Source organism: Syngnathus scovelli, chromosome 13 (assembly GCF_024217435.2).
Source record: "Syngnathus scovelli strain Florida chromosome 13, RoL_Ssco_1.2, whole genome shotgun sequence".
Classification (NCBI taxonomy): Eukaryota; Metazoa; Chordata; class Actinopteri; order Syngnathiformes; family Syngnathidae; genus Syngnathus; species Syngnathus scovelli.
In genome coordinates, this window is record NC_090859.1 from 9288464 (window position 1) to 9315684 (window position 27221).

General features: G+C 42.2%; 1 protein-coding gene and 1 long non-coding RNA gene across 3 annotated transcripts in view; one reads left to right on the top strand and one right to left on the bottom strand.

The window, feature by feature from the left end:
* Positions 1–563: 563 nt before the first annotated feature.
* Positions 564–27221, bottom strand: part of LOC125979956 (potassium/sodium hyperpolarization-activated cyclic nucleotide-gated channel 1) — a 44326-nt gene continuing 17668 nt past the window's right edge. The window contains exons 3-9 of one of the 2 annotated variants that reach the window (XM_068652855.1): positions 24493–24654; positions 19259–19477; positions 17614–17760; positions 15183–15423; positions 11912–12076; positions 8439–8502; positions 4408–4752 (exon numbers count right to left, since the gene is read on the bottom strand). In XM_068652855.1, coding sequence (XP_068508956.1) covers positions 4566–4752; positions 8439–8502; positions 11912–12076; positions 15183–15423; positions 17614–17760; positions 19259–19477; positions 24493–24654 — 1185 coding nt within the window. In that variant the 3' untranslated portion in view covers positions 4408–4565. Of the gene's footprint in view, positions 4753–8438; positions 8503–11911; positions 12077–15182; positions 15424–17613; positions 17761–19258; positions 19478–24492; positions 24655–27221 lie in introns of both variants that reach the window. The other variant, XM_049738871.2, reaches the window with a different exon arrangement.
* LOC137840885 (uncharacterized) lies at positions 11305–11589 on the top strand. Its single transcript, XR_011088022.1, has 2 exons — positions 11305–11389; positions 11478–11589. It is a non-coding gene; the product is annotated as an uncharacterized lncRNA (long non-coding RNA).

Below are 27221 nucleotides of genomic sequence, written 5' to 3' on the forward strand. Positions count from 1 at the left end.
GAACAGAAAACAAAGAGATGGTTAATAACCAGCTGTTTGTTTACTGCGATTGTGTTCCAAGCCCGAAAGATATATTGTTTTCGTATCAAAAGGCTCCTTGGATGTAATTGCTAAGTTGGTCATTGGGAAAGAAACGATCCCTCTGTGACAAAGACAAAATGTCAGGAAAAGTTGAAGGGATGCATGCTTTAAGAATTCATTTCCCGTGTATACAATTACTTTTCATAAAGGCTGAATGAGGCCCTGTTGTTGTTGTGATGATAACGCGGCAGCCGCAAAGCAACGGCTCGGTTCCAAAGCCAGCCTTAGGAGATTTATTCCAGACAAGTTTGCGTTGTTTGCTGTTGATACTCGCCACAATGAAAGCAATGCGTTGACCTGCAAGAGAGGGAATTTGTCTTTGAGACAGGCAGCTTTACGATTTTAGTACTGACTTGAAAGGTAATGAATGGAAATCCCTTCCCAGTGGTATGTCCAATATTTCAGTGGAAGTGCTGACTCTTTCAGAACCATCTATAGATTTCGTCCCGACTCACTAGCGTCCGAAAGACCATGACACGCCATCGCTTTTAAATGACAATATGTCGTTTATTTTCTATATCTTAAAGGTTTATTATTTACAAACAAAATAAAATCCAAAATCAAAGAAAAATCCAAAGGATTTTTTGACAAACACTGTTTGTCTGCATATTGTTGTATAAGAAAGTTTACATTAATCTTTCTTTTCCTCCGCGAAGAAACTCAGTAAACCAAAGTGTGGCTCTCGTCCTCTGCGGAAATTCTTTTTGCATCTCTATTTTTCTTCCGCCTAATCCAAACAAACTGACGAACGACTAAAAAAAAGAAAATAAAGGAACAAAATTGAGAATATACATACAAACGTATGTGCTGGTTTGTTGAGGGTCTCTACGCTGCTAATGTGTAAGCTTGTTACGTTGCCATTAATGCCCCTCTGGTAACCGTGATCGGAACAGTGAGGAGGGTAAAAAAAAAGCACATATAGTTGGGAAGCACTCCCCCTCCAAAGGCAAGTATAAAAAATACGGCAAAAAAAAAAAGAATAAAGCAACAGTCCTGCGATGTCATCACTCATTCCAATGCAACTATGGCAGATTCATGATTAAGTGCTCCAAGATGGAAATCTGCCATCCCAAAAAATATTTAGCGTTCTACTCAAAAAGTGCAATTTGTAAAACAATGACTTTTTTTTTTTTTTTTTTTTGCTTTGGCCGGTTTCCTTACACAAAAATCAGTGGCTAGCTACAAAAAAGAAAATGTAAGAAAGGTGCTCGGCATTAGTACATCTTGTCGTGCGTGATATTACTGCGTTAGGATTGCACCACCCCACCCAAAAAAAAAAAAAAAATCAACTTTACAGATAATAGCGTGAACGTGACAGAGATAACAACAAAAGTTGCCATGAGACATTTGGCCGTCGTCGCAAACTCCTTTCTTGTCAAAAAACCAACAAACAAGAATTAAAAACACAGACGCACAACATGTAAAAGAGGAACATCAGGATGAACCAAAGAAGGGCGGAACATGGCTATTGTTTAGGCACAAATACGTAAGAATGTCCATGTGAAAAGTCGATGCTCACACAGACCACATCGAGACGGACGGACAATGAACATAATCAAACAACAACATTTAACGTCAACATTGTTTTTTGTTGTTGTGACCGTGCATGCTTTCATTGACAGCGGCGGTGAGATCATATCGGTACACTATCGACACAAACTTGGAGCCAAACGTTCATTCCCGGAAGGCCTTGGACACGCTTGACCGACCTGGAATGCACTGGAAGTCATAACATATCTCGGAAGCAAGAAAGACGGTCTTCCTGATCTGATGTGAACCGGAAGAATCGTGGTCTGCTTGGAAGCTTCAGTGTCTGTTTTTGGGTGGGTTTAGCGTGTCAGAGCTCTCGGGGAAGGATTCGGATGAGACGGGGAACCTTAATGCAAAGAAGCACTGTGCAACCTTTTTTTGTGGTAAAGTTCTGTTTCCTGAATCAGTTCAGAGGGTTAGCAAATGTTACACTAAACCCTTAAGCTAGCTCCATTGACTCAAGTTCATTCTGTGTTTTTACGGACTTGGTTGTCAAGTCTATTTCTGAAGTAACAGCTACGACTCTGACAATTGTGACGACTAATACAACGACATGGGGTTCCTTGGTTTACACAAGTCCTGTCGTACAAAACATCGAGGCTACTGACTGACACACATGGAGCTAGCTTGCGCAGTGGTGTAGTGATTGTTTTCCTTTTAATTGTTTCATATTTAAGGTCAAGATGTACTGTATTTATCATATCCATTAACTGGAAGCTTAAAATACTACAAAAATATGAATTTAAATGTGCTAAGAACAAAATTCAATTTAGCAAAATGGATGACATAACCCAGGCCAAGGGAGAAGGCAGCGCCAATGACTTTACAGTTCAGTATGTTTCTTTTTCACTCATTACACACACTATATATAATATATATAAATATACATATATATACACACATATAGTATATATTTATACACATATATATATGTGTGTGTGTGTGTTATTAGCACTGTGCATTTCTTTGCATTAAGGTTCGTTTGTCTGCTTTGTTGCTTGCACGTGGGTTAGCTAGGTTCCCCGACAGAAGTAAGACATTTGTTTATGATAGAGAGAATGCACCACACAGTATCTGTAAATACTAGCTCTACAAAAATTATTTACAGCACACGTATAGGTAATCTTTATGTCACAGTCTATTGCATAATGGTGATAATTCTTTAGTTTATAAATATTATAAATATACACAGAGTTTTCTTTTTTTCTCTTTCGTCGTTAGGTCACATTTCAACCATCCCAAATGAGGAATAGAAAACAAACGCACCCATCCGTCCTTCCGTCCATCTGTCACGCTCGTCTTAAAGCAGCATGTTCTGTTATTCATTCCCTTAACACTGTCGAGGTTACACACACTATCCATACGGTGTTGATTTTTGAAAGTCCAGAAAATTCCATCGTGTGAGCATGTGCTATTTGTTCTTCTGTATTTTTTTTTTTTTTTTAAAGATGATTTGCAAGAGTTTACTTTGTACGTATGATTCCACAGTGGTACTAATTGCTGCTTCTCTTCTTTGTTGGTGAAAAAGGAAGTCACAATCTGTAATGCATTCCAGATTTAAAAAAAACAAAACAGATAAACCCTCAAATTTAAAAATAAAAAATTCATACACTGTATATAATTCATTATATTTCTCAGAAAGGAAGACTCATGTTTTTTTTTTATACTACAGCTTTTTTTCAATTGCCATTGCGAAATATATTATAATTGGATTTCAGCACACAGTCACATGCTCTCGCATTCTCCCAACGCTCCCAATTGTACCATTTATACACACACGCACACACACGCACACAAACACACACTCACACACATACAGGCCATATACCAGATATGTGTATATTTTCATAGATATGGCATTAAAGAAAAAGAGATTATCTGTATAATATACATTCTTAAGTAGGGTGACAACGTGTCTAAAATATAATACAAGGGCTTCGTATGTACACGATTACAATGAGGTTATCTGAGAAGAGAAAACGCTGAAGTAGATTGGAGCTCCTCCGTGGTTAAAAAAATAAATAAAATCAAAAAGAAAGAATAAATGGGATCATAAATTAGATGCAAAGCGCATTTTGTCTTGCTCAGTCTCTGTACTGCTCAGGACAGAATCTCTCCGAGAGCCAGGGGATTCCCTGTGCTGGCCTGATGACGACGAGGCCGAGGCCGCTGCCGCCGCCGCCGCCGCTGCCGCTACTGCCGCCGATGTGGAGCGCACAGGTGGCAGGGCTCCTGACGACATCTGCCGGAACAAATTGACCCGCTGGGGAACTGTGGTGCGGATGCCGCTTTGAAGACTCAACCCTTGAATGCCCGCCGGCACCAACGTTGCTGCGGGTGACGCGATGGAGGCCAGCGAATCACCGGAGGCCTGATGAGCCCGAGGCCCGAGCGACGCGTCGTGGGGAAGGGACGGCTGCGAGGCTGACAAGTGCCGCACGTCTCGACTCAAACTGCCCGACTGGAGAGCCTGCGTGCTCTTGTGGATGTCCCCTCGCTGGGGCGAAGGGACCTGCTGCTGCGGAGACGACTGCTGCTGCGTCATGCTACCGCCTGAGCCCGACACGGGCGGCTGCTGGCTAAGTTGCGGCTGCTGCCCGGCGAGGGACGACTGGCCGACAGGCTGCTGGATGAGCGACAGCTGGGACGCCGTGGGAGAGCCATACTGGAAGCTACGACTAGCTAGTGGCGTCTGTACCGGTGGACTACACATGGCGGCCGTGAAAGAGCACGGCGACATGATGGCCCCTTGGAGCGGCGTCTGCGGGTTGGCAGAGGATGAACCAAGGTGGGAAACGCTGGCAGCGGGGTAGAGAGCCGCGGCGGCCGCGGCCGGCAGCATGCGAGCGGCGGAAGCGTTAGCGATGGCTGAAGCACTGTAGGTCAATGGTACCGACGACTGCTGAAACTGACTCATCCCGAAGGCGGCGGAGAAGGGCGGCTGCGCTGGTGAGTTAATAATGGAATTGCCGGATATCGGTGTCGAGTTCATCCCGCTGAGCGACTGCTTGCGGTCTACCATCATCACCATCTCCCGGTCCTGGCGAATGATCTGCTTCAAGATTTCGTTTTCCTGCGTGTTGAAAACGCCGGCGTTCAGGTCCTTCTGGAATTTCTGCAGCAGCAATGAGTTCTTCTTCCCTGTTGGGGAGCAGTCGAAAGAGGTGAGCTGGCCTGGCCAAGGACGCGGATACCGACAAGAACGGCAAATCAGGTCAAGATGCAGCTTGAAGACTTGACCAGTGGTCAAGAAAGCAAAGTACCAACACTTCTCATTCGCTCTTAAGATCTATATCTTAACTGACCTTTTTATTGTTTGGAAATCATTTTACTTTTACTCTTTCTATTTGAAAGAAAATATCTGTATCTGCTCTTTGTCAAAATAGATTTGCGACTTTGCACATCACGTGCAAATACATAGATATAAATAGACAGTGGTAATTGGACTGCTGAAATTGGTTGAGGTGGAATAAAAATGTGACAGCAGTAAGAAGGAAGAACTATACCAGAAAGCGTCAAATTCTGAGAAGCAAGATAATTCCAAGAGAATTATTTGTTGTTGGCTACAAGAATGATTTTCGTGCTAGCCTACAAACTAACAGCAATCGTTCAAACGAATTGAAGTCATCCAAACATATTCAAAAAGTCGTTCGAACGACTTTACCGAAGACGTATTGGCACAATGTAAGCTAATTGCTAACAACTTTACCAATATATTCAAACAACTGTCTCAAGACATTCGAACGCATCAAAGTTACGTAAACGCTAGCTAGCTCTTGGTACCATATTTGGTTGTGCCAAGCTATCAAAACAGACATTTTACGATATAAAGCTGGCTTTTACTTTTGTTTTTTTGTTGTTTCCTTCCATACATGTACTAAATCTCTTATCCGTATATCGTTTTTGTTCGACACAAGTATCTCTACTCGTACTTCAGAACAGAGTGTGAATACTTTCACCATGACTGGACCTGCTAATTTCTACTGTCTTCAAGCTGCACCTTGTAAACATCAACTAAGCTCGGTTGCATGGAACGTGAGGTGTGAGGTACACTGATGATGATGATGATGATGATGATGACTAGAGGGGTCTGAGAGGAAGGGGTGAAGGACACATAAGGAGACAAAGATTAGGTGTGGCGTCCACTGGTGGAAAAGTGCTGACAAAACACGGAATACTGATGAGTCGCAGCCCCCGCGTCACCACTCTGGACACTTTCCCTCCCAAAGACGACACGAAAGTCTAATTGAAAGTCACAATCTATTCAAACCACAAGGACTCCTAACACAAGTCACCCAAGGACACCGAGAATATCCACTTTGCAAAACAAAGTAAAGGAAAAAAACAAAGATCTATTCTACCACTCTTACCACAGAGTGCTTTTGAGGTGACGTACATATTTAGTATGTATGAAACAGTTACGCATGGCGGAGTCGTGCTTCCAACGAGACTGCGCAATTAAATTAGAACATTGCGTAATTCCTCTCAGAACTCGCCACAGTGGGTGTCATAGGGACCCGTTGAACCTCCCTGGGGCCTTATAAATACAACTGATTTAAATCGAAAACAGAGTAATTATGCGTAGTAAAGGGCACGTTGCACCCGCGGGCCCAGTAAGCAATTCCCATTTTTTTAACGCATGGTTTGGACATGCGACATGGCAGATCGCATTGATGGGTTATATTCCAAAAGTTTACCCGTTGTTAGAAATCCAAGGGAAGAGAAACATTCGGATCGGAGCATACAAGATTTTTTTTTCATTTTAATGTTAGTGTAACTTTTGGCTTGTAATGTCGCCACAATGAGTCGCTCTCATTATTTGTGTGGCATATTTTTTGTACACCGAATTTCTTACCCTACTCAACCTAAGTATTTTTTTAATTCAGGATAGGGACTGGCACTGATTCGGAATTAAGATTTCATTGTAAAACTTCATTCAATTTTTCTTGTTGCAAAATTTACACTGCTATGACATCGGAAATTTCATCAGTCCGGCCTATCGTCAACGCAGCATTTCTATGAGTTCTTTAGAGCTTCGAAGGCTAACTGTTGTACGATTTGCTTTTATTACATGTCATGATGATGTAGTGACAGCGGCAGGCAACGCCAAAGCACGTATTTCTCGTGATCACCGCGGGCCTTACGTATCGACAGCCTGTGACAAAACCTCGCTAGCTAAAAAAGACAGAGTGGATGACAAGTGCGCTCAAGGCTTCAACCTCAGTCACTCCATCATGAAGACTTGGTCCATCCTCAAGGGAATGAACACTTGGCCGCTTGAACGGCGTTTTTGTCCGCTCAAGGCCGCCAGTAAGTTAACAAACTCGCGTCAGCTTTTCGGAGGATTGATGTCACCTCTGTGGACTCTGTTTCTCACTACAGGCTACAGCTAGCACCACCGACTGCCAGATGACTTACAATGCTCTTTGTAAGGCAGTTTTAAAGGCGACAGGATTAAGCTCTGCGGATTAGAAGAACAGTAAACATTTCATAACACTCACATGGCTGTTTTGACAACACAAAATATGGCGTCCAAAAGTGATCATTGGGATTTTTGGTCTGTTTCACTTGCTGAATCTTTGGCACTCTAAAATGGTTACGATTGGTAAAACGGTAAAAAAGATTCCGACAAATTTTGAAATGATAAATCAAAACTTCACCAGAAAAACACAAACAAACAAAAAAAACAAATACATTATACCACAGTTGGTACCCTAAATTATGGGAGAAAAGGGAAATGGGGGGGACACACCTTATAGTATTAAATAAAAGTAATTAGCTCAATAAACACAACACATTGCCAGCACTGCAAAACTAAGATAAAAATCACACAAATAAAGAAAGAAAAACACCAACATAGATAAACCCAAACAATTCAATAAAACATAACACCACAAATATGAATGCAGTTGTAAGAAACAATGAAAAAACCGATGAACACATGCGAAAAAAAAAAACGTAAGCATGAAAACAAACGTGACAGAAATCATGATCAATGTGCCTAAATAAAACAAATCCAAATAATATTAAAAAATGTCATTTTGATTCATAAGCATTCTTTTACGATCAGGGTGGGAAACCTTTTTCCTAACAGGAGAGTCCTCTGGGGACGAGTTTGATTTAAAGCAAAATATTACCAAACAAAAAGCATAGTAATAATGAGCATTTATAGGTATGTTTTGGCTTTTTATTTTTGGAATGCGTGGGCGGTTAGGATCAACTGCCCTTGCAAGTCTCAGACATACAAAGGCTCCCCACCCTTGTTTTTTTTTTTTTTTTTTTTTAAAGAGAACTTCGTATTTATTCATTGCACAATGTGACAAACCACTCACTAATTGTCATGCTGCCTAAAATCATCTCCCTGTTCGTTTTTTGTCCCCAAAAATGTGATTCTTTTATGGTACTAAAGTTGGAATGTGTGGTTGAAACAAAGAAGCTGTATTCTACTCGCACAATCAAAAGCGAAAACATTTGACTCAGTAATGTAATGTAAGAAAAACAAGATGGTGGCGGGCTGCATTAGTAAAGTTTTACTAATCTGCAGATTTGGAATCCAGGTGGTTGGTTATTTTGCAGAAAAAAAAAATATGGCATGTGAATGAGGCATGTTTGTCTCCTGGATTGTCTTCCTTAATATTCGGGGGCTGGTGTGGATGGTTGGAATTATGTGTATGTATCCTAGTGCAAAAGAGGGAAAGGGAGGGGGACAAGAAGCTTTTGGAGGATGAATTTGGGGGCGGGTCCAACTAAGCCAGCCTCTACTGGTACACTATTTTTTTTAAAATTAAGCCTCTGTTCAAATGTTGCAACTGGAATGAAGTGTTTACCTGGTGCCTACTCGTCGGCCAGGACACTCTTGAAAACGAGATGAGCTCGTCTCAAGACGGACTCCTGGTCAGGTGATTTTTAGATAGATAAAAGATCATGTCAAATTTGCAACACGTTACTTTTTTTCTTTGTTTTCTTTTTTTTTTCCTTAAATAAGAGCAAGGCAAGCATGTAACCAAATGCAGTTCATGTCTTAATATATCAAGAGAAAGTGAGAGGAACGATACAGTCATGACAACGCACGCGTCTTCCCTTGTATGAGACAAACTCCCCTGTTTGGTGTTGGTGGTGGGCGGGACAGGAAGTGAAGCCGCTCTGAGAGATGTCACTCAGAGTGGGCGGCTGTCTTTTTTTTTTTAAATACATTTATGATAGGAAAAAGGGCAAATGCAGATTTTCACTCAGATTAAAGGGCATCCTGTTGCGAAAGGTTACACAGAGACAAATTTAGACGCCTTACTCCAAAGTGAAGACTGCAACCCTGTCTCCTTGGACTTACATCGTTATACAACAATATAATGTACAATGTACGCTACCATCATGCATGGCTGTTGATGTCTTTATAAAAACACGACTATGCATTTTCACCCTAATATATCAAAATATACATGACAATAGATACATATTTTTTTAACGGCAAAACGATAACATATAATGTCAGTTTTAAAATATAAAAGCCAAAGTCATATTTTGACAATTGCCTAAAGCAATTGACGATGCTGCCAACCTGCGGTAAAATCGATTACATCCTCAATTAAACAGATTGTTTCTACGCCTGAATTGAAATTATTCATGAATATCCGTTTTGCTTTCTTAAAAAAGATGACAGGGCATTAATCTAGGAGGGTGACGATAATTTAATGTCATATTTTGTGAGATTAAATTATCGTTTTTGAACAAATAACGGTCTATCAGACACCAATCAGACATGTCATGCGTTTGAATAAATGAACACCATACCTCAACTAAACACCTTATTTCCCACCCTCCCTTTCAACATGATTAGAAACAACTTAATAAAGGAATAAAAACAAAAATAGTATAAAACGCAGCATGCTTGGCAAGTTCTACGGAACATGCCCAGCATTTGTTGTACACAGACGTCATTCCGAGGAGAAAAGGTTGCCTTCATTACATGAAACACGCGTGTCGTCTTGGCTGAGTGCTGCTAATCAATGCGTGGTGTTGCACTGGAGCAGAGTGTCCTGACACGGTTACACTAACTCGGTGTAATAAGACCACCATCGGGTGTATTGATGCGCCTGAAGGACGCACAAATACAAGGATGTGACAGTGAAACGCAACAGGAACAGGTAGAAAACACATGACAGCTCCACCGCTGACAACATAATAGGCACATTGCAAACTTCCCATTAGAACAGAAAAAAGGCCGACCATTTCCCATTGATGGGTGTTGTTAAGACTGAAATCACCGCGTGCTATTTTTGAAAAGCTACATATGACAATGCACGGATACACAGTGTGCTTTGGTTGCTTGCGTGTAATTAGCCGAAAACAACGCGTATGGTCGGAAGAAGACGCCGGGCTCGGCTCCAGCGGCCCAGTCGAGCGGAGCCAGCGAGCCGCCGTACCTTTTCATGTTTGTGGGGTAAACAGTCGCCAAAAAGGCAGCTCAACAACAAAATGGCTCTTTCTGTGGTGCATCTCAAGAAGTTATGTCTGAGAAAGTATTTGTCACATATTACAGTGGAACCTCTTAAGAATACAATTTATATGGAAAAGTGATTGAAATGTAGATTTACAGCATGTCGTAAATCACTTTCTTCCGGTTTTTATAGTTTTACAGTGCCCATTTGTTATTTCAACAAGACCAGATGTGTACAGGAATTGATTTCTTCCGTCCAGGTGGACAATTTAATGATGGTTATTAACTATTCCAACATTTGATTCTTTATTGCTTCATTGAGTGCGCTGCCATAAATCAAGCACTTCTTGACATAAGTGCTATTCTCTATTCTCTCTATTTAAGGTAACGAAGTCCGGATTCTAATCGGTTCCAGGTCTGCTTTGGACTTGTTTTATTAAAGCCATTAATCATTTCCACAACAGATTGTCAAAATGCAGATGTACGTACATTTGATAGCTTACAGGTGTGCAAGCTATTTTCTTATCTCTTTGATTAATTTTGATCTATTTTATTGTTTTATTTTCCGTGGTGTCATTAATCACTCAATAAATGACTTTTTGATCCAAGATCTATTCTCTGTTGAATTTGATACCGGATTAATGACTATAGGTAATAAAACACAGATTTTATTTATTGGTAATTTCATCTTTAATAGTGTTATTTTGTTATTTGGGAGGGTGTCAATAAATCACAAGTGATTTTTATTCTCGCCAACTTAAGTTCGGATTCACCGAGCTTTTTTAATGGTATTATTTCAACCGATAATTATTTTACCGTTTGAAATTCTGACAAGAGGAGTTCTTCAAATCCAGAAGTAGCTTGTCAGTTGTATTTCTTCAATGGGCTCGGGTTTCAAAATGAGGAAAAAAAAGAGATCGCAAAGGCCAAATGTGCATTTTAGTCCATTTGGGTGGACATTTGTTTTAGTTTTATTACTCCCTGTCATTTCCTATGGGAACATTTGTATTGTACTTGACCTTAAAGGTTCCACTGTAATGGCCAATCACAAATTATGGTAAAAACACAACTGAAAAATGAATGCCCCTAATGGAATTGCATAATTGCCATATTTATGTCATACATGTGCCCCTTTTAAAGTCATACCTTGTGTACCATTTCAGGTTCTATAGAGGTATATATTTGAAAATAAGGAAGCACCGATGTGGCTGAGTTTATAACCGGATTATTCTACAGCCTGAAGCGACTTCCTGTTTCCTGTCGCTGGCTTTGATTTAGTGTTTGCTTGATTTCGGGCAGGGGTGGGGAACCTTTTTCCTATAAGGGGCAATAAAGTCCTCCCAGGTCTGTACTGAATTTATTTTGAAAAACATGATGCAACAATCAAGCATAGTTTGTATAATGATGTATTGAGCTTTTTTTTTTTCCTTAGGTTCTATTTTAGGTTCCCCACCCCCGATTTAGGCCTTTCTATTCGGGGGGTAGGGTGCTGCTCATACCCAGGAGTGCAGATGAGTGGGAAGAGGGCCACACAACACATGCATGTGAGGTTAGCTTCCATCCACTCGCTGGCGTCCACCGAGGGTGGGCGGGGTCAACGTCTCCCCCCGACCCCCTCCGGGACGACGGCATGCTCTTCCTCCCCAGTTAATCCAACCATAAAGATTGGTTCTTTACAAGGATTAATGCTGGTTCCAACACGTGTGTTAATTCATCAGAACAAATGACAGCATAACAAGGCCATGCGGCACAAGATGGCGGACACGATGCTTTCATGGAGGGAAGACGGCAAACGTGTGACGACACGAGGGCACGATGACAGGCAAAATACAAGACAACAAACGGTCGGGACAGGAGAATCCTTACCGATGCGATCCAAGCGGTCGATGGCGACCGTTTCGAAGGCCCGCCGCATCATGGGGTACTCCTCCAAAACCTCGTTAAAGTGGTCCACAGACAGCGAGAAGAGGCGGCAGTAGGTGTCGGCCCGCACGCTGGCTGTCCGTCTACCTTTGGTGAGAAGGCAGATTTCTGCCGGACGACAGAAAACAAATATATTAAAAAATACAAATTGATTCAGGACACAGAATACATTTTCTGTGCTATGATGCTGACCTAATGTTTATTCATCAAGAACAAAAATACCACCTTAACGTATTTTACGATGAATTTTTAAAATATTGATCAATAATAAAGCTACTGTTTGTATGACTCAGCAGACAACCAGCTTACTAGTAGTGAGAAGTTGCTCTGTGCTGCGCTTTAATTGGCCAGTCTATTTTTTTGCAGGCTGCGGCTTAACTAAACAAGCGTGACACATTAGCATGTAGATGAACCGTCACCGCGATGTTACAAAAGGAGACGTCGAGTGTAAATAAACTCTGTCACTTGCGCAACGCTGAGACCATTTATCATCCGCCGCACGGCTAATGGCCTCTCAATGCAATGCAGTCGGGTCCTGTCAGGCATCACGCCGCATCGCTGCATTGCACCATCCGAGCTGCCTCTTTTCAGTCTTTAGTCTTACCTACACGACATGAAGGGAATGAGCCGCTTTTCTTTGGCGCATCTACTCACCCAATACCACATGTCAGTACGGCTATATAATTTGTCATTTATTCACCGGGCGAATTGTAAATGAGTATTGATGCAAGTGTCGATACATTTCACTTTGGACAAGAGTGAGAAAAACTGCATGGCTAAGCTAAGCACATTTATTGCAATACATTTTTTCCACACAATTAGAAAATATATAGAAAGCTATCAGTGCTTGGATTTACATGTATATGTGGTAGTATTTTGAATATCATTCATCACTTCAAGCTCCTTTGTCTTCCATGGGTACATTAAGCATGTAAAACAACTCCTAGGATTTAAAGTTCAATTAGTTTCTGTTCGATACGCCCTGACAAGCTGTAGCCAATGTTTCGTTCCCGTGTCTGAGAGAAAGGAACACTTCTTCTTTTGTCTCAATTCAATCTTTATTACCAGAGTTGTGCTGTGATCTTTGGCGGGATCGTGTCGTGAAAAGAGAGCAGGGTGTGTGTGCGACATGTTAGAGCAACACCCTCACGCTGGGGCTGTGAACGGTGAGTGACGGGCGGCAATGAAACGCAAGAGGAGCGAATGTCGTTATTTTGAAGACGTGAGAAAATTATTATAAATAATTAAAATTTTTATTTTTAATTGTAAATGTGTATTTAGTAGAGACGTTTTAAAATAAATAATGTCTCCCCATTTATAATTGTTGCAGTGATATAATGTATTTAAAAAAAAACATGGAGACACTTAACCATCAACATTATGAACATTCATTGGCATTATCGTAGGGCCATGAGCGATTTCCCTTTTGCTCACGATGCCTCTGTGCTCGGCCTGTGCGTCATTGGCCATGGTCGCTTTGTGACCTACTGTACTCCTCCATGTCCAGCTCATTAGTATGCTAATGGTGTCCTTTGGCTGCTTTTTGTTCCTTGCGTATCCTCCTCCCTTGGCTTTCTGTCTCGGCAGACTATTTCTCGCCCTTGCCGCAGCGGCGACACCGCATAAATCATCAATGGAAAAAGAAGAAGGTGCCTGGCTTCATTGGGCCAGCTGTTCCTGACCGACCGACCGAGCGAGCGAGCGAGCGAGCGACCAGGGGCTCGCTCATCCACACACACATGCGGGTGGCATGACCAGCTGGGCAGCAGGGCAACAGCTGGCTAGCTACAGGCAGAACACGGCAAAAATCAGGATTGTGCTCTTATCCTTTTTGACAAACACTCATATAAACTCCCATTCCAATGAAGTTGGGCTAAAAACAGAATGCAGTAATTTGCAAATCCTTCACTTAAATATACGACTATATATTTCATGTTCAAACGGATCCTTTTCTTTCAGAGTTTTTTACGAAAACATCTGAACAAAATATGGTGTTCTTTAAAGTTTGGGGTATTTTGCTAAAATCATGTCACAGCACTTTACTAGGATAATTATTGGTGGAAAAAATGCATAATGTACAGGAAAGAATTGGTGCCAGGCTATGACGTCTATGGATGATTTGTCTGAATGAGCTGTTCTCCACACAGACCCTCAATAAAAAGCCCCACAGCTCGGCACAGCGACACACGAACAGACACTTCCTGACAGCGCCCTCCTTAGTTTCCAACACACTGCTGCAAACAAAAAAGACAACCAAATTTCGCCCTTTGATTCTCGCCTGCGAGACATAAATCGCACCACAGCGGAAGTATTCTTAGAATCCTCCGCCCGTCTCTATAGTGCCTGTCGACCTCGGTATAAAATATGCAGGCGCGTCTTAAAATAGGAAACTTTGCCGTCACGCCGAGATGACACGGATTTTGTCAGAGTAAACAAGAGACGGCGAGCTTGCAGCTGACATTTAAAACATGGAGGGTATCCACGCTGAGATGTGGAGAGAACAAAAAAGAACAGCAGAGAGGAGGCCTTGTTATTTATCCACAGAAGGAAAGTCCAATCCGCTTTTGTCAGTGCCAAGACAGGAGCATATAGAAGGGGGGAGGCGGAGGGGGCTCGAGTTCATGCAATGTGTATCTGTGTGCGAGGGTGGGGAGGGGAGGGGGGAGGTTTCATCCTCTGTGTCCTCGGGGATGCCTGATCCACGCCTTGGCCCCCTCCGGCGCCCAGATGAGCGCTTACGTAACGGCAGAGGGGCTGACGAGGGGCCAACGCTGCCTAATGAGAGTCTCCATTAATTTGACTTCAAGAGGCATCCGACGCGCCGCGCCGCCTCGGGCCTAACTCGACGTGCGTCATTATGTACACTAACTGTATCATGTTCGGGGAGCAAGGCAGTGCAGTGAGTTAATGTAGAGATGATGGATGACTTCAAGTAGTTCCTTTAAGCAAAAGAACTATTAATAAAGTGTGGGGTCTGACTTCAAGAAGACAAATGGGACCCTTTGTGTGAATATAACCAGTTAATGATATTTACCTTGATTACTGACCCTATAGGTGTGTACGTACGTATGGAATACTTTTATGACATCGTAAGGGTTCTATCTGTTTACTTTAACCAGACATTTATTTTAATGCAATTCTAAAGTTGTTGGGCGGAGGGCTCGATGGACTATGAATTTAAAATCGTACATCCAGCGGGCGTCCTTGGTCTTACCTCCGAAGTAGGATCCGTCAGTCAGCTTCATCTCCTTGTTGAACTTGGTGATGACGCTGGCGACACCGTGCTGGATGAAGTACATTTTCTTGCCGACGGTGCCTTCGCGAATGATGTAATCATTGGGCTGGAAGACTTCAAACTTCAACTTGCTTAGCATCCCCGTCACAAAATTGGGGTCGGCGTTTGCAAACAGCGGCATGGTGGCCACCAGCTTGCGGCAGTTGAAGTTGACAATTTCCTGGCGGGAAAGGGAAAAACAGGGACATGCGGCAAATGAGATCCTGAGAGAGATCTTCTTGGGAAGTCAAAAAAAATAAATAAATACTTGGAAAAGCGCTTGCCGCTCCAGCTGCTATTATCAAGCGGCACAAAATGAACTGGACGCATATTGCTGCTTTATCCCTGCAATCTCTAAAGCACTGCTGAGGAGAACATTTTGGCACTGCTGACAGATCTTGATGAGTTCTGCCCCATCCCGGACCTCCAGGCCCAGCTGGAGATTAGGTGTTTGTTTTCCGTTTACCCCCAACGGGGCACCGATTGAAAGCTGCTCAACACATGTGGTACGGCCATCTCCGTCACCTCGCTCTTGCCACACTTGCGGCGTAATGGGACATTAAAAGAGCTACGCAACCTCTGGGGCTAACTACACAAGGGCTAGCCGCATGCCGGGGGGCGACGACCTCAATCACGGAGCAGAACTAACGAATCGGATAGTAAGCGCTTTTCATGCTTCAAGGAGGCCCCTTGGCGGCGAACAATCTTTGCGTACACAATACTTATTTAAAGATTTGTCACATGCCAAGGGAATTGGACAGTCATGTTACATAATGTGCTCAACATAATAGTCAAAGATTAAAACCCCACTCACTGAAAATAGGGCTGTTGAACCTAAACCGTTGGTGTGTTTTACTTGGCCTATGCAAAATTGCGATTAATTTGGTCATAAGGATCAATTTGTAATATTGTTTGTAAAGGCAAAATAGTGTACTAATTGGCTGCAACCAGCTGAAGGAGGATTGAGGCAAAATTAAAAAGCAAAAAGTTACGAAAACTGACGTATTTTTTTTCCCATAAACGGCATGAAAAAATATCCTCTTGCTACTTGAAAAAGTCGCACATTTAAAAACAATGCTATTCAAATCATTTTACAATAGAGTATCTTTGGGAATAGCTGTCAATCAAGTACTGGTGGTCTTCTATTGTTTTCCAATTGCCATCAACACTGACTATTATACAGATAAGTGCTTGTGAGCAAGCAGAAATAGAAAATATAAATGATAGAAAATAAATCTATCATGCATTAACACAGCATTTTCTCACGCTTATTCATAATATTGGTATCTTCGCTGTTTTGATGCTTCCCAGGTGGTCACACTTTGCAGGAGCCAGCAATGTTGGCGGTGGCTTTAATCTTGCGATAAAACAACATGCCAGATTCCCCGCATAGTCTGTTGAGTGGAGTGGATCCTCACTCCCACTATGACCCCCACGCTTCCTTCCAAATTTGGCTGGGAAGGCGAGGTGCCAACAACAGTCAGGTGGCCGTCAGCCAACGATCCGCTCTTGGATGTTACTGTGGGAAGTCTGGATTCGATGTACTTCAACGAGGCAAGAGAATCCTCACGGCCAAAATTTCCTGCCAGGGAGGTTCAAACTGGGCACGTCCATAAAATTAAGTATTTTGCGGTGAAATGATGACGTAAATGCTGGCATGACTCAGTTCGTCTTTACTCGCCATCCCCACCGGGCAGATTTCATTGCGTGACGCTGTCACCAGGCAGATTTTGCCTACTGTGCATAGTAGACAAAAAGCCTGTAAGGATTTTCCGCATTGTAGGTAATAACCATAAATCCCCTGCGCGTCCTTCCTCCGCCGCAAGTGTCTGGGATCTGCGGCATTCGACCCTGCCAGCCAGCGCGCTTAATGGGTCTGCATGGGAGACAGTCACGAATGCCACGCTTGCATGCCTTTTATGACGCTCCTCGCCCATATCTGCCCAGTGTAATTACTCATCTAATCCTGTGGATATGAGAAGTCGCAAAGTAGGAAACTGATCAATGGCTTCGTCATCAATTTCGATATGGCCGATGCGTATACGATTCTGATTATCATGGATCTTTGTTAAAGTGAGACAAGTGCACTGTCGTTAGCGTTAAATTTTCCGTTCCGTTGGTCGCCCTGGTTTTAAAATCAATGCCGAAGCAATTCCACAATGTTTATTGAGGGGTAAGATTTTGGGCAAAATTAAATGCTCTAATGTCAAAACTCAAATTCCTCACAATTTTACACGGACTATCTGGTGTACCGACTATCAGAATATATATTTTTCAATATTTGTGTGCAACAAGATGGCGCCAAAGGCTCAAACAACGGGAAAGTAGTAATAGGTGCATCCCTGATATTCAGTCATTTATTTTTTCTCACCTCTTTGAGCGGATCATTGAGTTCGCTAAGGATGTTGTCCTCGTCGAAGATCTTGCCCTGGTAGCGATGTTCATAGTAGTCGTGTATTTTTTGCCTCATGTCCGCCGGAAGCTTGTGGAAGGACATGTATTGCTCCACTTGTTTGTACTAAAGACAAAAAGTAGACACATATGAGTTTCCTTCCGCTTGTCTTTAGATTCTGCTCCCATAACTGATGCTCACTTCCCGCCAAAGGTCATTGGCAGTTCAGTTGTTGGCATAACTAACTTTCAATTCAGGCCATGGTTTTTAGAGTGGTTCACATAATTGACTTTGGATTAAGGTCATTGCTAATGCAGTTGTTGGTGAAGCACAGGTTAGGGGAATTAGCAAGCATGACACAAGCAAGCCTGGCCCTCGACATGAAACTGGCACAGGATGCAAAGAGACTCACAAGGCGTCTCTCATTGATTCCTCTCTCCCGGCTGCAGACATTTGATAAGAGCTCAGGTCATTGTTTATTAGATGGGGAGAGGGTGAATTTATTTGGAATGTGGCTCAGGTTGTCCATCTGGACTGGAATGACCACGGTGGAACACCAAGTCATGGGAAAAGAAGCAATGTGAATGGCATCAGTAAGCCTCAAGATGCTAGTTTATAGTTTCAATTTTGAATATGATTCATATTAATATGCCACAACTGAACAGTGAAGACAGCCTTCACAGCCCCTCTAAAAGTGTCAAAGACCAGAATGAGATGTCAGGAGGTTGGAATGGATGAAGCAGATTTATTGTAGAACAGATGCACTGTACATCTACGCTGAGTAAAAGGCATGTCGCTGATTCAGTGACTTTGAGTGTTTGCTGTGGGCGACCTGCTGTCATTAATATTCACTAGAATGCACTGTGCCATTGATGTGTGAACCAATGAGCAAGTACATTTCCACACTGATGTTAACATTGATGTTAAGGATTCAGCGATTAGCAGGCTAGCTTGCAGTGTTTACGTAGTTGCACTATGTTGTATGTCAGGTCAACGTACGGCTTTTTGCGTAATCTCTAAAAGGGTCAATGCGGTCCTTCTTTTTTTTTTTATTTTACATATCTTTGTGATTCAATCCTAATCTTAAATCCATACATAACAATAATCCCTGCACGACTGATCTACGTATGTATATTGAGCGGTGTAGCTTTTACGGGGTTGTCGGGGTTATCTGATTGTTGCGTGCGAGCAAAAAGCGCGCATCCGGAACATCCGCGTGTTCTGGGAAAAGCCAGATGGTAGCTTTTGGCTGCAATTCTAGATAATCATCGACTGTATGCACATCATCATAAGATGAATCCAAACATGAAATAATCGTGAATGTCTATCTGTCAATCGATCACCCATTTAACGATCCATCCATATAAGCAACCACCACTGTGCAGCTCCTTTATTGTTGCCGAAATTAGTTTTGATGGGGTGGGAAATGAATGAATAATACTTTAAGAGCATCTCAGCTTTAATTAGCATTAGCTTTATGGCGCTAATGTGATTATGTACATCAAAGGGGGCCAAGAGGGATTAGCGCAAAGTTACGTTAAGTCAGTAAACAGGATCTAGGTGAAAGCGCTCGTCAAATTGGGCAATTTGGAATAATTTGACCCCGGGATGACTTCCCGCTTACCTTCTCTTGGTACTGTCGTCGCGAGGAGTCCAGCGACTGGATGAGGGCGGTGGCGTGGCCCACGAACATGGCGTAGCACGTGGCGCCCACGATCATGCTCAGCATGGTGATCCAAAGGTCCGACATGCTCACCGGTGCCCGGGCGCCGTAGCCGATGCACAGCATGTGGCTCATGGCTTTGAAAAGGGCGTACGAGTACTGCTTGCCCCAGGACACGTTCTGCCAGGACGGGGAAGGAGAGAGAGAGAGAAGGACGAAGTGGAAGCAAAGTTATTGTGTGGCCGAGCTTGTCGTTGATGGATCACTGAACTTCCACGCACGCAACAACCTCGCCATACCCTTTACTACAAATACTCGCGCTTGTTTCTACCTGCTTTCATTGGCTCCCCATTTGCCGAGGGGTGAAAAACAGTTCATGTCGGCAGAGCCAAAAAAGAATAACTTGCATTATTTACACATCTGAGGCATCTTTTTTTTTTCTCCTTAGAGAAGCAGGAGAAAATCTTCTCTTCCCTTTTTTTTGCTCACTCATTGCAAAAAAAATTGCCGGAGGATTCAAAGCAACCTTTGTGAGAGCTCAGTTCAGCGGGTAAGCAAAGTGTCAACATTGCACATTTTGCGATTTCTTCAACTTTCCCTTGGGCACTTAATCAACAACAACAACATAAAGGAACTAAAAATCACAGCCGCGCATGACTCATGCTGGATTTGTACAAAAACTTAAGCGAGCTCAGCTTGGTTAATTTTTTTTCTTTATCCCGTTTCGATTTTCTTTGTATTATCTGCCACGTATTAAAGATAAACACAAGATGCATTTTTATATGGTCGCCCACTTTATTTTGTGAGCGGATTTACTGTGACGTAATTTAAAAAAATGCACTTCAGGCTTTTAACGTTACTTCAAGACAGAAAGCTTTACTTATTTCTCCCATTTTTTTTTTTTTTCGTATACAACTCATTGCCTTTATTTGGTATCGTTCAAACCTGCAGATGCCCTGGACGGCGATTGTCCATGCACACATCATCCGAGGGCTTAGTCATGTATCATATCAGCTCAAGTGAGTATGCACTTAAACATGGAGGATTTAGTCACGGGACACCTCATTCTTATAAAATGCAGCGGGCATTTTGACAGGGTGACCGCCATTTCTCTCTGGTGCCACAAATAGCACGATAATAGTTCCCCCGTCCCATGTGGTATTTTTGCAGCGATGTGCCCAGCTGTGCGTCTCATTTTTATTGGCCTTGTTGACTTGTCATCAATCAGACTAAAGCTGAGCAAACTCGGTGAGTCCACATGGAGCGATAAGAGGCCAAATAATGGCGGGCGGGGGCAGCGTTGGTGCAAAGAATGCATGTAAAACCATGGCTGAGCACAGTTGTGGTGGGGACCTTTGATATACTATATTTTCTCCGATAGAAAGCAACCCCTGCCTCAAAATAAACACCCTCAAATAGATACCTTCCTTTTTTATTATCAAGAAAAAGGGTAGTAAATGTTAGCACCTAGTTAAACACATGGTTTCCTCCAAAATAAAGCGCAGTCATTTCTACATGTGCACTATTGGAAGAATATTGCTGGTAAATTATTTTTTTAAACTCAATATCAGCAGATTTTTGTTTATCTTTTTTTTCCCACAATTAAAATATTGTATCATAAGTTGTGCTGTGATTTCCACCCGTCGCTACCATGTTCCAATCAGGTTTATTAATATTCATGTTATTATTATATTGGACGCCGTTCAGTCCAACTGGGAATTTTGCAAGTGACAAAACTCAACAGCGATTCATCATGACTCATCACTTTTCATCTGCTCATTAGGAAACATATTAGAACTTGTACCTCATTACATTTGCCGTTTCTTTGGCTAAAATCTTTCTTGCTTGTCCAAAGTCCCTCTGAACATATTTTTTTCTTCTATGTCATGAAGTGCAAACACTGAATTTTCCATTTTGCACAAAGGCCGGAACACAAAATGCAGTCGACCATATTGCCGGAACAAATGGCATTTGCGAGGTCGTGAAGTGTCCTTTGCACACGTTAGCGGAATATTTGTGTTTGCAAAATGTGCTTGGTTGGAGAAGCAGGGAAATACATATATTTTTTTTGCTCTGAGGTGCCTCACAGCACCTTTTCACCCTGCCGTCGTGTGGACGAAGAAGAGCTGCGTTGGCACCGTGTTGTGCATTGTCATCGCTTTGTCATACATTTGTGTTTACACTGCGGGTTTGTGACAACCATATTGTAAATAATACTGAGTGACAACATATAGACTGCTATGTTAGCTTCTCGGGCTAAGTGCTTGTTAGCTAACTGCAGTTTGCCAACACTTGTAATTAAAGAAAAAGGGGGCAGCAATAGATTATTTGTGCATAAAAAGAAACAAAGACTTTTCTATTATGCAATACTTTTTGGAAGAATTTCCTAAATGTGAGCCAAACACACTTTTTATGTTGAAATGCTAATTTATAAGGCTTCAACACTTGTACTGCACACACTGGCCAGAAAAACAAATGCAGTTATTTTTCACATCACTGCTTTTAACTAACCTCATTTGTATTCATGTTTCCCCCCCCCCCCGCCTTTCGTGAGCGAGCCCTGCATCATGACGAGGCCAATCATATACTTTGTTCCTATTGATTTTGCTTCATCAGTCAAACGGCATGATATTTTTCATCTGTGAATCATCGGGAAGAATCGAAGCGATTGAAAGACATCCCTCGTCACGTAATGCTCGGGCACCCATGCCAGGGTTGGGGGAGGGGGGGGGAACAGTGGTAGTGACTCATTGGTGTATTAACACATTTCCAAAACACAGCTTCCGCTAGAAGTGGGGCGCCTAACAAATGAGGTGAACGCGGCAAATGTATTCAAGCGGCTTGTTCTAATTAAACACCACATGGACGCTGCCAAATGAGCAACGTGGTTGAATATTCATCCGGCAGCTCAGCCTCGGCTTACAAAAAAGTGGAAGGCTGACTTTATTATCACGCCAAAATCATCTGAATTCAAATGCCAATTCTTACCATTTTCCAAATTATCAAACATAAAATCTCCCTTTATGCTTCCGAATTAGTACATAACAGTTGGACTGACTCAATCATATGAAATGCGGCAATCTCTCACATGAGTGGCAAAAACAGACTAGTGATGCGCCATATTCATTTGTCCAATTACATAATCAAATGGGGGGGGGGGGATGCCAAGCTGTTCTAACAGACAGCATACAGAAGGCAGAGAGGACTTTGACCCCATGAGGGAGGAAGTGGACAGCTTTGCAGTTCCAGACGCTGATTCGAACTGTCTTTTGGGATGTTCAGCAAAAACTCTCTCATATTCCTGCCAACATCTTATTTACTGACATTATTTGGCTTCAGCTAGTTCGTGTAGAGGATGACCTTCTGCGCTTTGCTTCCCACTTGTACCGCCGCTACAGTCTCTGATTAGCACAAAAGGTTAGACCGCGAGACAGAAATGAGAATCGGTCCGCCGTCAACTTTCAACACGATAAAAAAGTATGGCCTCTAAAGACGTTCGCTGCTTATCCGAGACACCCCAAAAAAAAGAGATAAACAAAAGTGCTACCCTCCATGTTTGATCATGTTTAACAGAATGCCTTTGACGACGCTTACAAAGTTTTGGACAAGCGTCCTTAACTGTATACACAGTCATGGCAACGGGCCCCATCAGCCTCCCACCTGACAGCAACATTATCTTGTCGACTGATTAAGTCAATGCCAGCGCTCGAGAGTAAGAAGCTACTCTAAGGCCATTAGTCAAGCTGATAACACCCCTACAGGCCCACTCGCCACTATCGCCAGTCCTTGCTGGCTCGGACGCTCCTTAGTGCCGGACATGATGCACCAGGTCAACAAGACCGATGGCGCAATCGTGGAGTCTGCAGTTTTACTCCAGTCCTCTTGGTGGTGGTGTTAAATGCAATACAGAGTAAAGAAGGATATTTTCCCCGATGAATTCGACTTGATCTTCCTGAATGTTCCCATAGGTGACATAATGTTGCTCTTTTTAAACAGCAAGATCAAAATCAAAAAGGTTTGTGGTTCATATAATTGTGTGACACACGAGGCGACTATTCTGACATCCTAATATAGGTTGATCATACAAGCATCACACTCTCGCACCATGTGGGCTTCTATAAATAGATAGGTGTGCCATCATGGCTGTCTGAACATGACAACGGATTTTTTTTCTTTTTCTGCTTTTAACTCAAGGAGTCTACAATGCAGCAAGAATAAAGTGACCATAAGAGAACAACGTTGCCATATCACAAGAAACAGGAGGAAGTTTGAAATACGACAATATTTTGTATCTAATATATACACATACATGTATATCAACTATGGGGGGGAACTTTGCAAGCATAAAGCTGTAATTGTGCAAAAAAAAATCATGAGAACAAAGAATTTTGGGAGGATTTATTTTTTTTTGCTGTGGCCACTTACTAAAATTAAAATATATCACAATTAATATGATTACAAAATGTGATTCGAAACTATGATCAAATGTTTTCCCTCTGATTTTTAATGATTATTTAATTGCATGGGGGGCAAGTTGAACTGCTGTTATGACCACCCCTGCCTGAAAGTGGAATAAAAGCTATTTGAACTTGCGACATGAGGTCTTGTTGGGAAACCTCCCGTCGTGGCGAAAGTACTCGATGCAAATGAGGCCTCGCGGGGTGCAGCTAATTAAGTCTTTTACGCGATTCTGTATTGATCTGCAGCGGGGTAATAAGGAAGATTTATTCCGGGCGAGAAGTGCAGTGCAAATTTTAGGGCTGTTCATTAGGCTCTTTGGTTGATTTTGACGTAGTTTAATAATGTGTGGCCTTTGCATAGTTTTGTGTGGTACATAATCAGAATGAACCGCAGCACACAAAACAATTCCCGTATTTGTTTTTGAGCGAATCGGTTGGTTTGGGCTGAGCTGCGACGCTGAGGAGAGCTGACGTTTGCACCTCAAGCCCGGATGCCTCGCAACAGTCGCTTTGCATGTGGTGAGTTTGTCAGAGGAAGAAGAGGCAGGGGACGGCCCGAGGCGAGCGTTTACATTCCGCATCGCCTACAAGACGCTCCGCGTGATCGAGTCACTCCGAAGAGGCGGAAAACAGTCCCAATGGACACCAAACACTAAAACAGCTCAATCCACGCAAAATAAATTTCATAACATTTTTGTACCTTGTGACGAAAAAGAGTAAAAGCATGATACTTACAACCATACCGTTTAGCGACACCCAGCAGTCCGGCGGGAAGTCTTGGAGCAGAGGCACCAAGTACTGGAGGCAGCCATCCCAATGGCATAGCAGCAACATCATGCCTATTAAGTTAAATATTCGTACCACAGCGCTTGCCAGGTCATAGGTCATATGGAAGATCTGCAAACAGAAAAAAAGCAGAAATTTTAGTTAGGTTGCTTCAGAAGCACAAGTAATGCAAAAAAATAAATAAATCTCAGATTTGCCCATTGAGGATTTGCTTGAGTTTGAGCTAGCGCGCTCGCAGATGTTAAGCTGTGCATAATTCAACATGGCCGCACTCCAAAACAAACAAGCTTCAATAAATATAAATCCAGTAGCATGTGTAAATACTTCAGACTACTCCATTTTATTGATGGATTACGTAGAAAGAAACAAAATTGGAGTTACAGAGTCAAACCCTGGCATCACTAGCCACTATCTCATAATAAGCTCATAATTGAGAGCCATTTTTAATTCCAGGTTAGTTATTCCATAATTCCTCGAACTGTAATCATTAAATATGGACGTAATGATCGCTGATTGGTGCACTTGGGTGATAAACCCGTCGTATTCCAGGATCCGCCGAGTGAAATATTTCCTCTAATTGCAATCTATTTTTAAAGTTGATGCTTTTCCATTTCCCCTTAAAGAGCCCCTTTTAATTAATCACGGCTGAAAAGACGCTTAATTGAGCCTCTTTCGTTCCTTAAGTGGCGAATTTTACATTCACCTCCAAAACGGTGCCCAAAAAAAGTGATCAATTAAGAATTTTTCACACATGGAATTAGATAAGATACCGTCCAATTTATAACACATGGAGTTTTCAACATTTAATAAAAATGAAATGTGACCGACGCAGGTGGTCTCGAATCTTTTTGAACGGCAATCCCCTCTAATGCGGTCCATTGTGACTGTCCTGTAACCTTTCTGCAACAAAAGGACAGCAAGCACACACACACCCAGTGAGAAAAAGGGAGAGCGAGACAGACAGAGAAGAAGAAAGAAGAGATGAGAGAGAGAGAACAAGAGGGCTGGGCTGATGCTCAGATCCCTCCATGGTTCAACACTTCCACTGGGACATACAGCGCGCTGCCCCGCAAGGCTAAAATTAGCCACTAGCATATGCCAGAGGAGAGCGCTCGTCTCCAATGCACCCTGAATCTCTTCGGCTGTCTTTTATTCTTAATTTAGCAGAACGCTGTCTCTCTCTCTCTCTCTCTTGTGCTTGCTCACTCCGTTTGCCTTCACGTTCATCACTGAATGATGACTTAATGGGATGGAACAACTGACATAGAGAGAATAGAAAAAACAAAAACAAAGAAGGAAATTTAGGACAGATATTCCTCAATGTTTTGAGCTCACTTGGGAAACAAGAGAAGGTTCTTTGTGATTCAGTGTAATGGCCGCAAATCTAAAAATTAAATCGATCCTTTTATTTTCCCTTGGCTGACATACTTAAATGCTGTTTAGCTAAAAGAAAATGGCAGTTGATTTATATGACAAAAGTGTTTCCAAGCCTTAAATCGCAAACAGTAAAAAACAAGTGTCAAACGTTAAATGCTCATAATGGCCCTCGGAATATATTCATTTTGATTAGCGGTAATTAAAGAATGACTCAGTGGTGTGGAATTGATTGTTGACGCATCTGGTGTTGAGTCAAGGGGGAGGTCAAATTTGAGTGCACTACTTGAGAAAACCACTAGAGGCACTCGTTTGTTGCCAAAAATAGATGGCAGCATCTACATTTTTCTTCGCATAGATTTAGTGCTGTCATAAACGAAACAAGCACCTTTTAAAAAAATATCGCTGCCTCTGAAGGAGTGCTTTTTCAAACTTATCATTCCCCAAAAAATAAAACTACGACGTGAATAAAATGGTGCCACCATTTTGGAAGATTTACGGGTCAATGAAAGGTTGCATATGAGGCGACGGGAGGATTAGCTTGAAAAATCTGCAACATGTTTATCCGTTCATTGTTATGTAAATATGTTCGGAAGAAGCTAAATTAAAAAAAATAATAAACATCTTTAATGCAAAGAGATTCTCCATAAAGATGTATGAAGATCAGACCAAAGTTCACAAGTGGGTGTAAATTGAGAGCGAGAGTAAGCTTCTCTTTCAAAGAGATTTTTCACAAACTTCCCAAGGATAGCTTTGCTGGAAAGCCTCGCAACCTGCGGGTCATCCTTCCCTGAGGACGTCAAGGAAAGATGTAGAAACTCATTAGCAGCATGTGGAATTTTGTTTAGCTTGCGGTTTTGTGGGTTCTAATAATAGCGGGAGTTCTACTTAACAAAGGGTTTTGGATCAGTGGTCTGGGTTGGGCCAGTTTGGTTATGATGAAGGTGTCTATTCGGGAGTTTTCACTTTGGAAACTGGGGAGCATTCATTTGTGGAGAAAGGCTAACGTTGCTAAAGTGTTTTACAGATCTAGCTGGGGGGGGGAGTAGCATTAAAAAAATCTGTTTTTTTTTCTCCACGAGGGTTCGTTAATCGGACAGAATGGTGAATGAGAGGTTAGTATGTCTGCCTCCGTTTCATCCTGCCATATGAAAATTTTCACCTGCAGCTCCACTGTGGTTGTTTTTTAAGTGCTCTATAAATAAAGTAGAGACTGGCATAATTCATTATAATTGGTTCATCAAATATTTTAAATACTTCATTCAAATCGAAATCCTCACACAAATATAACATCGAGGTGGCAT